The 10,956-nt window shown below is 42.7% G+C and overlaps 1 protein-coding gene across 1 annotated transcript; it reads left to right on the forward strand.

The window, feature by feature from the left end:
* Nucleotides 1-1,727: 1,727 nt before the first annotated feature.
* On the forward strand, nucleotides 1,728-6,819 carry LOC139994987 (uncharacterized). The gene is made up of 3 exons (XM_072018087.1): nucleotides 1,728-2,915; nucleotides 3,318-5,023; nucleotides 5,100-6,819. The coding sequence occupies exons 1-3, from the start codon at nucleotides 1,728-1,730 to the stop codon at nucleotides 6,817-6,819; spliced, it is 4,614 nt and encodes a 1,537-aa protein (XP_071874188.1).
* The last annotated feature ends 4,137 nt before the right edge of the window (nucleotides 6,820-10,956 follow it).

A 10,956-nucleotide genomic window follows, 5' to 3' on the forward strand; every position in this document is an offset into this window, starting at 1 on the left:
TTAAAGAACGGATCGAATCGACGTTTCTGGAACTCGCGGCCGGGCGGCAACCGTACGCTCGTCGATACATTGTATATCCCGTCGGGGAGATGAGACGATTTGTGTATGACGCTAGAGGACCGCGAGACACGGTTAGAAACACGATCCATATCAAGCTTCGCGACGTAACAATCTGATTAAATTCAAAAAGCGCAAGTTTCCACGAATCGATTCTCCTTTAGTATTCAGATTGACCAGGTGCGAAACTGCAGTAGTATTTTGCATTACATTTTTATGCTTAACGCGCAAACTAGAGTTTTCATAAATCTCATTCTAGCGGATAAGGAGGAGATTACAAGTGCAATCTTGACAACGAGGCGCGAAGTATAATTTCATTAGGGACCCGCTTATACGGGTAAATTAACATAGGAAGTAAGGGAAAGGTGCATCATTCTCCTACCAATTCGATCGTCCTTTTCCGAAAGCCGGCACCCTTCCGAGTTTACAGAGTGTAGAATGGTGAATATCTTTGCAGGTGTACGCACCCCCCTCCCACAAAAAAAAAATGAAATCGTTTAAGTTTAAGTTAGGCGACTGCCTAAGATTTGCATTTTTTTATTCTGCGCATTGAAAATTATTAAATTACAACAAAACAAAAAACAATAATTTGCATCAACTGCATACATTCTAACTTTTAATAATTTCAATTGAGCTTACCTTGTCGAACAAACTCAGCAACTGCTTGATATTTTCTTACATTACGAACTAATCGTACCGCTCAATCGACATTCGTTTATTACCAAATTTATTAGTTTCTGTTACGTCGCGTGAGTCGGTACCTGCGACGCCCCTCATGGTCAGGCCTCCGAGGCCCGCACATCGTCACACTGACCTGCAATAAACCCGAGGAACCACCATAGCCTACATATTCGGTTTATGAGTGGTCCCTTAAAAGGGTCCTTAGGTTTATTGCACGCTCGCACTTATTACGGAGAAAGCGGAGGTTTGCCCAGCGAGGTAGCGGGTTTTTCCCAAGGACAGAAACACACTTGAGTCACATTTGCCGAGGACTGTCCCCTCGTATTTAATTCATTATCATTGGTAATACCCAATGTGCATCGCGGATCGTTACCCTCACTTTTCTACCGAAAAGTGTAAACAACGAATCCGCGTTCTTAGTTCAGAAGGGCACACCCTCACCGAGTTTTCCTCCGTAAGTGACATGCGACCAAAGTCAGTCAAGTTCTCGCCGCTCTAACGATCAAATCGAACAACCTTCGGGTTCATCACAACGCTTTCCGACACGACGAATCCAAACACGGTCTGTTCACGTCTAATAGTGTAATCCAGTGTAAATAAATATATATATATTATATAACTGTGAAGTCCAGTTATATTCCAACCCAATCACCCTTTATTCTCCCACAAGAAATAAGGGGATCGCCCTGTTCGTGGTGTCGACGCGCTATAACGCGACTGTCTCCCCGCGACTGGACGAAAATACATGGTCCTTCGAGCCGGATTACAAACCAGTGAAAACCGGATCACGTGCTAGTGAAAAGATCACTTATCAGTGAACACAGTTCCACGTGAAAACAACTCCATCACACGAATGACCGTCGGAAGAAGAGCGCCTTCCTCGCTGATCACACGCGCGATCTCACGCCGCCCAGCGCCGAGCAGCTATTCACACCAGCGTCCATTGCATATCAACCAGGTGAGCTCGCTCAATGGATTCAGACTCCACCATGTCTCAATTCGAACGTATCAGTAAGTTGCGCCGAAGACGAGGCGTCTTACTCGGCCGATTGAAACACGTGGATCGTCAGATCGATGAATGGGAGCAAGTTGGCGCCATCGATCAAGGCTTTATCACGTCTTGTAGTCAAACGATCGACGAACTCGGGAACAGGATAACCAATATCCAAATTGAACTAGACGAACTAGAGGATCCAGAGACTGAACGTGCCGAAGCTACACAACACGAACACATTCGCATTCGTGGACGAATTACGGAATTCGTGAAGAAATCACAGTCCGCAACCCATCCGACACCATCAAAACACGACTCAGAAACCGATTCAGAGGTAATCGCTATCAAACTGCCAGAGATCCACTTGCCCATGTTCGACGGCACTATCGAAGAATGGAATTCTTTTTACGATACATTTGTATCCACCATAGATCGCAATCAGAAACTGACACCGGTTCAAAAATATCACTACCTGCGATCGTCCGTGACTGGCAAAGCCGCGAGAAGCTTACAATCGCTAGATATTACCGAGTCCAATTATGCCATCGCAATTAATATGCTTAGAGAGAAATTTGATTGTCACCGTCGGGTATGCCTGCGTCATTGGCATCTGATCCGTGACTATCCCAAGATATCGAAGGAAACACCAGATGCCATAGAGGATTTTCTTGAGACGGTACAAATTAATCTCAAGGCCTTAGAGAAATTAGGAGAGCCGGTCGCGTCGAATGTCGTATTGATCGATCTGATCACGATGAAGTTACCTTCTTCCACTGTACGTAAGTGGCATCATACATTACCCGACAAAAGGATGCCCTCGTATACGCATCTAATAGAGTTTCTAACCGCACGGGCAAACGGTGACCAACCCAATACTAAATCAAAGAAAACAAAAGAGTCGTCTTATCAACGCCCCAGACATCAATACGACTCGTCCCGAGGACAAACTTTTACCACCACAAAGAAGACGTGGACGTGTCACATATGCCGAGGACCTCATGACATAAAGAATTGCCAATTCTTCAAAGCAAGACCCGCAAAGACACGCGTTGCACTGATAAAAGAGGCATCATTATGCACAAATTGCCTAGGCAAGGGACACACCATTACCCAATGCTCCGCCGGATCATGCCGTATATGTCGACGACGACACCATACTCTTCTCCACAGAGATGATATTCAGGTCAGTGGTAAGGTTGCAAACTCGCGATCATCTTGCAGTAGGTCACCGAGCGATCGATCCTTAAGTGAACGATCATCAAGTAGTAGGTCACCGAGCGATCGACGCTTAAGCGAACGATCATCAAGCAGTCGGTCGTCGAGCGATCGATCCTCTAGCAATCATTCATCGAACGGACGGTCCAATAAAGGCCGATCTCCAAATGGGTCACTGACACCTCGCTCTACCCACCGTTCAAAACGTACTATCGAGCCAAAGCGAAGATCTTCTCATCACCACAAGACACGCTCGTCACGACCTAACTCGATCGAATCGCACGGTTCAGCCACAGAACAGCGATCCAAGAGGAAATGACTAAAGACAACAATAGGAAAAGCGAATGAGGCATTGGACATATCTCCAAAGGCCCCCCAAAATCATGATCTGTTAGTTACCGCCCAGATCAACATTTTAAATAACAGGGCACATCCTATCCGAGCTAGGGCGTTACTGGACACCGGCTCTAGCATGAATTTCATGACTGAAGAATTCGCCCGCTCACTTTACCTCAAACAAAGGAGATGTTCGGTGCCAATCGGAACTCTAGATAATTTGACTACCATTGCGAAGCGACAAATCACGGCCACCCTTACTTCTGTAGATGGCACATACTCGAGTACAATGAACTTTTTAGTAATACCCACTATATCGCCAGCAATTCCGGACCAATCCATCGATCGATCGCTAATCAAACTACCTCGAAATCTAAGATTAGCTGATCCAGAATTCCATAAATCACGCCCGATCGAAGTATTATTGAGCGCCGGACCAACTTTAGCATCACTATGCATCGGGCAAATCAAGTTAAGTCAAGCAAATCACTCCGAGTTATGCTTACAAAAAACTCGATTCGGTTGGGTCATCGGGGGGAGCCCAACCGCACAAGTGGCTACCTGCTCCTTTCATGCTAATACCACTGATTTGCAAGCGGATCTAGCACGTTTCTGGGAACTCGATGAAGGACCCTCCATCACTCATTTGTCGGAATCAGAAAGAACATGTGAGGAGCATTTCCGAAACCATGTCCGACGCACAAAGGAGGGGCGATACGTCGTCGCCCTACCATTCAATGAGAGACTCGCTTCACTAGGAACATCGAAAGCCGTAGCCATGAATCGACTTACCTCGCTGCATCGTCGATTCCAACGCGATAAGCAATACGAAACAGCATATCGCTCAGTCATCCGAGAGTATCTGGACCTGGGACACATGAGCAAGGTCACATCCACCAATTCCTCAGATAAAGCATACTATTTGCCGCATCACGGCGTGGTCAAGGAATCTAGCGATACCACTAAACTTCGGGTCGTGTTCGACGGCTCAGCACCCAGCACGACCGGAATTTCATTAAATGACACTCTTCATACCGGTCCAAAGCTACAAGAAGATCTAGTTAGCATTCTGTTGAGATTTCGATCTCATCAATATGTCCTCACTGGCGACATCGAAAAAATGTATCGTCAAATCCTAGTGAGACCAGCGGACCGGAAATATCAGCACATTCTGTGGAGCAATCACAAAGGCGACGTCGAAACCTATCGGCTCAATACCGTAACCTTTGGGTTATCGGCAGCACCGTACCTTGCCATACGGTGCCTAAAACAATTAGCAGATGACGAGGGTCATCGATTCCCACGCGCTTCATCGATTTTAAGACGTGATTTCTACGTCGATGACGCTCTCACCGGAGCTGATACAATACAAGAAGTGGTGTCTATCAGGAAGGAATTAACCAAACTATTGCGATCTGCCGGTTTGAATATAAGAGAGTGGGCATCCAACGACCAAGATATACTATGCGGGTTGTCTGAAATCGACAAAAATCGAAAACTGCAATTAGGTGAGTCTCCAACTCTGAAAACTCTTGGGGTTTTTTGGGATTCGCACGACGATACAATCCTCTACTCGGTTGAAACCAAAATCAGCATGTCACATATCACCAAGCGATCAATCAGTTCTGTGATTGCCAGAATATACGATCCGCTTGGATTGCTTGCGCCAGTAATAGTTCAGGCAAAAATTCTGCTCCAACGAGTCTGGGCACTGAAGGTGGACTGGGACGAATCACTTCCGTCAGATCTACATTCAGAATGGAAGCGATACTATTCGCAATTGTCACTATTGAATAACATTCGATTTCCCCGAAAGGCCATCATCAAGGCCTCCGTTAACATCGAACTTCACGGCTTCTGTGACGCCAGCGAGAAAGCATACGGAGATTGGGTGCGTTCGTACGACCAATGGTGACGGAACCATCCAGACCACACTACTAACGGCGCGATCCAAAGTAGCCCCACTCAAAACTCAAACCATACCAAGGCTCGAGTTAAGCGGAGCACTACTCCTTACCTCGTTGATGTCCGTGGTAAAGAATTCCTTAACGACAAGGATTTCCCGAACCGTTTACTGGACGGACTCATCTATCGTGCTGCAGTGGATCAAATCCTCAGCACATACACTAAAGACCTTTGTAGCAAACCGAGTATCGGAAATTCAAAGTAAAACCAACATCAACGACTGGCGACATGTGCCCACCAACAGCAATCCAGCAGATTTGATTTCCCGAGGTCAATCTCCTAAGGAGTTTTTAAAGCAGGATCTCTGGAAAACCGGACCGGAGTGGCTGAATCAGACCGAAGAGAGTTGGCCAAATTGGAGCCCTACAACGGCGGACGACATACCAGAACAGAAGAGGACCATCTGTTTAATGAGCAACACGATCGAACCTTCCTTCTTAGATCGATACTCTTCCTGGTCGAAACTCATCAGAGTCGTCGCTCGATGTCTTCGTTGGAAAAACAAACAAAATCGAGGGACACCGCTGACAGTAGATGAAATCAATTTATCCCACAACAAGGTGATACACTTGATACAGAGTATCCATTTTTCAAATGAAATTAGCCAGCTCCAGAAGGATCGGACCAACGAGGTCGGAGGGAAGCTCCAAAGCTTAAATCCCTTCATCGATAAGGAAGGGATACTACGAGTCGGAGGAAGACTCAGAAACTCATCGATTCCCTTCGAACAAAAACACCTGATCATTTTACCGAAGGCCCCGATAACTAAAATCATAATTCTTCACGAATACACGAAGAATCATCACGCGAGCATACAATCGACCTTATACGCTGTGAGGCAACGCTATTGGCCTGTCGATGGTCGCAGTCAAGTATGGCGAACCATCAAAGAGTGCGTACGATGTTGCCGATCTAATCCACCTCCAGTAGAATACCTGATGGGAGATCTCCCAGAGGCGCGCATTACCGAGTCACGGCCTTTTACCAACGTCGGGACAGATTACTGCGGCCCCTTCTACGTCAAGGAAAGAAGACATCGGAATCGCAGCAAGGTCAAGGTTTACGTCGCCATCTTCATATGTCTAGCCACCAGAGCTGTACATATCGAATTGGTAAGTGACCTCACCACCGACGCTTTCATAGCAGCTTTACGACGGTTTATATCCCGGCGAGGACATTGCGCAACAATACTCTCGGACAACGGCACCAACTTCGTCGGGGCTAACAGAGAATTGAATGATTTCCAGGCCCTCTTCCAGTCAACCAAACACAAAGAGGAGATACAGAAATTTCTCACAGACAGAAAAATACAATGGCGTTTTAATCCGCCCAACTCACCACACTTCGGGGGTCTGTGGGAAGCTGCGGTAAAATCGTTCAAACGCCATCTGATCCGCGTCGTCGGCACGGAAGTCTTAACATACGAACATCTCAACACATTGGTCATTGAGATAGAAGCCATCCTGAACTCCCGTCCCATTACCCCAATATCATCAGATCCTAATGATCCGCCTGTCATCACTCCTGGTCATTTTTTAATAGGAGAGGCACTAACCAATCTATGCGAATGAAATTTCAGAGACGTTCCACCAAACCGATTATCCAGTTGGTAGCGGATCGTCCAGCTAAAACAACATTTTTGGAGCCGATGGCACCGCGAATACATCACTGAGTTAACCAAACGCAACAAATGGAATAAAGGCACTCATAGTATTCGCGAAGGCACCATCGTCCTAATCAGGGAGGACAACATTCCTTCGATGCAGTGGCCCTTAGGCCGCGTAATCAAGGCACACCCCGGAGTAGATGGGATAATCCGCACAGTCACGATTAAGACAGCCCACAACACCCTGGATCGCGGCGTCAAACGATTGGTTCCCCTACTCTGTCAACCAGATACCTAACCTTTCAAGAATTTTGATCAGTATCCGATCAACGGGGGGAGTATGTTACGTCGCGTGAGTCGGTACCTGTGACGCCTCTTCATGGTCAGGCCTCCGAGGCCCGCACATCTTCACACTGACCTGCAATAAACCCAAGGAACCACCATAGCCCACATCTGTTAGCAATAAAATTGCATTCTTTGTACATATTCGGTTTATGAGTGGTCCCTTAAAAGGGTCCTTAGGTTTATTGCACGCTCGCACTCATTACGGAGAAAGCGGAGGTTTGCCCAGCGAGATAGCGGGTTTTTCCCAAGAACAGAAACACACGTGAGTCACATTTGCCGAGGACTGTCCCCTCGTATTTAATTCATTAACATTGGTAATACCCAATGGGCATCGCGGATCGTTACCCTCACTTTTCAACCGAAAAGTGTAAACAACGAATCCGCGTTCTTAGTTCAGAAGGGCACACCCTCACCGAGTTTTCCTCCGTAAGTGACATGCGACCAGAATCAGTCAAGTTCTCGCCTCTCTAACTACCACATCTAGCAACCTTCGGGTCCATCACAACGCTTTCCGACACGACGCATACAAACACGTTCGGTTCACGTTAACTCTTGTAATCTAGTGCAAATAAATATACATATATAATATAACTGTGAAGTCCAGTTATATTCCAACCCAATCACCCTTTATTCTCCCACAAGAAATAAGGGGATCGCCCTGTTCGTGGTGTCGATTCGTGCAATCGTAGCGAGAATTTACGACTCCCGTTGACGCGCTATATCGCGACCGTTTCCCCGCGACTGGACGAAAATACAGTTTCTATTATCATACCATTGATTCTGCCGATATTACAGCTACATGAGATATTTTTAAGGTAGCTAATTGAAAACACTCCATGTACAAATGTGCTCCAGTTTTTCCCTAGTAACACTGAGAGCAAACTCTAGCTGTTTTATTACGTGATTCCATTTCTCTGGTGATTCACACAATTTCATCATTGTGGGAGGGGGTGACAGTGTAAATTAACATGGACACTTTTCCTACACTAGTGTTTTAGTATTACAACCTAATGTTTATATATAAATCGTCAGAACCCGTCACAACACTCGACCATATTCGATTATTGTTTCAACTGTTCATTCGCACGTCACATTCACCTATGGCTCTCATTCACTCATACAGCAATCTCACGCTTCATACAGTTTTCTACATTGTCAACATTTTCAATAAAGACAGTCTCACAGTTATTACCCTGTTGTATCGCTCAACTTGTCTGTTCGTGCATGCAGTTTCTACCGCAATGGAACACGTTCGATCTTCTCATCTTTTACGTATTTTTTGAAAATATGGCAGGTAAAACTATCGGTTTCAGAGTATCAGTTTGATAGACGTTCTAAAATATTGGTAAATCACTTACTTCAAGTTGATTTGCACAGATATCACCTGATATATTTTGTGAACGCATCAGTGACTATGAATAAATGTTTGTATCCTCTCCGGTCTCTACTTGTTGTCCCATATGGTCTAGACGGAGGGCTTGAAACGGCAGATCATGTCTCCTTATAAAATATATTCAAGAAATACAATGTAAGTGGCCCTCTTGTTTCCCATTAATCGGTGTAACGTATTCAAAATTCAGTGTAACGTAAAGAACTATAAACATATTCCCTAACATTATCCTGCAATTTAGGAAACCGATATATTTTTGTTATATTGTCGACAATTTTGTCGAAGCCGGCATCCCCTAGACCTTCGTGACGCTTGCGAATAACGTTATTTTCTGTTCGTTGTGATATATAAAAAAGTAACTTTCTCATTTTATTTTTCGTCTTTCACGTAACTTGAAGAGGTTCATTTCAGACCTTTCCAGTTTATCGCGTCTTCTTCGCATGCTGTTGACTTTTGCCGTGGTCGGCATGATTTGTGATGAAGTTGATATTGAAGTTGTTGGAACTTTCTATGTTGTTGATGAAGTTGAGATAATATAAAGTCTTGCTCGGAAAATAACAAGGGACTTTAAATATTAGTAGACTGAGGACGAAGAAGTCAATGTTAATAATACAACATATTATTTTCGAATTTTTATAACATCTATCCTGTTTTTTATATCTCGTTTATCTTTACATTTTACACTTGGTATATTTTCGATTCCCCAAAGAAATCGCAATTGTACTTAAATGACACGTACGTAGGATCGTGACAAATACGCTTTCTCTTTATAAAAAAAAACCCTACATATTCATAATGTTCTAATTTTTTTTAGATTATTTAACCTTGTTCCACCAATTCGACTCTTTTAAAACTTTCGTATATAATAATTCGATGACAGAGCATTGTTCCTGACTTTTTCAGTGGATGTCACTCAAAACTCTGTTCGCAGAAGCCATCCCCAAAAAATAAATTATTTCCCTTTTATACTTAATAGTTGATTTACAGTTATGAAAGAAATATTTCAAGTAGAGTCTGTATCTTTCTTACGCTTCTCTTCTTTTTTTTTTTTTTTTTTATTATTATTATCAAAATATCTTAAATAATAAGTGAGAAAATGAATGATAACGTTTAGGGTTTTTACCCTATATTACACTTAAACGGAGAGGCAGAAATCGGAAATTTTACGAAATGGCCATTCAGGTAAAGAACATTGTTTAGCAAAGAACTAAAATAAAAATTGGCTGCTGCCCCATGCTTACTCTGCTTGATCTTTCATTTTTGCGTACTTGTATGTAGTAATTATCCTGATTTTTTGGTATTTAATACATAAGATGACACGATATTACAAGTTTCTCAAGAGGAGACGATAATCCTTTATCGTTTAACGATTTGCAGTGAGTATTGTCTATTGACAAGAAATTGTCAATAAAAGCGGTCTCAACTTTAGGACCTATTAACTAAACATAAAATATTATATAAGGCACATTCTAACACTGATATATCTTCTTCTTAAAGAACATCTTGAGAGATTTCTAGAATAATTGGATAACGTATATATCATTGCATAATCAATAGATCAATAATCAAAAAGTAGATACAGTTCATGCACCATTATTATAGTTTTTTCGTTATATAGCCAACCATCGGCTCGATACAATATATTAAGAAGTTTTTTATTTTTATCTTTCGTCTAATATGGCCACTACACCTTATAATAATATAAAAATCAAACGTTATCTTGTTACTATATCATCAAAAACGATGGAAAGCAATGGGAAAATAAGTTTTCCTAATCCTTCAGAATCTAATAAAATTATTTTTCTTTCGTTCGATTTCGTTCATGTAACGAAAAGTACACGTAAGAAATATAACAAATTTAGATTTACTGCGGTTTATGTGCAGATTACGTACGATTTCGTGATTTATGTGCAAATCTCGAAAAACATTCACTTGCCAGAAAAGATTACAAATTAAACTATAAATCATATCCTAATAATTCTGACCGACGAAAGATCGTCAATAATATTTTTCATCGATATACAATAGTAGCAATTGGAAGATTTCAATTATTTTTATACAGCTGATTTTCCAGAAATATTTCGCATTCTGAATATTGCAGGTAGTGCGAAAGCTAACAGAGAAAAGAAATAAAGTTTGTAAACCGACTTTGAATTACTTTAGATGTGGGTTTCTAATAACCATAGATAACTCGATAATAAGATCACATCGCGTATATGTATATTTATATAAACTTCTTTTCTCGTTTAGTATGCTAAATCTGTCCCTGTTATGCTCGTGTCACGTAAAATAAAAAGAAATTTAAGAAATAAAAAGAAACTTTATTTTTTTTTTCTAGTTTGCAATACACTTCCGAGCTCTAGGCGT

The sequence above is a fragment of the Bombus fervidus genome, chromosome 15 (assembly GCF_041682495.2).
Source record: "Bombus fervidus isolate BK054 chromosome 15, iyBomFerv1, whole genome shotgun sequence".
Taxonomy (NCBI): domain Eukaryota; kingdom Metazoa; phylum Arthropoda; class Insecta; order Hymenoptera; family Apidae; genus Bombus; species Bombus fervidus.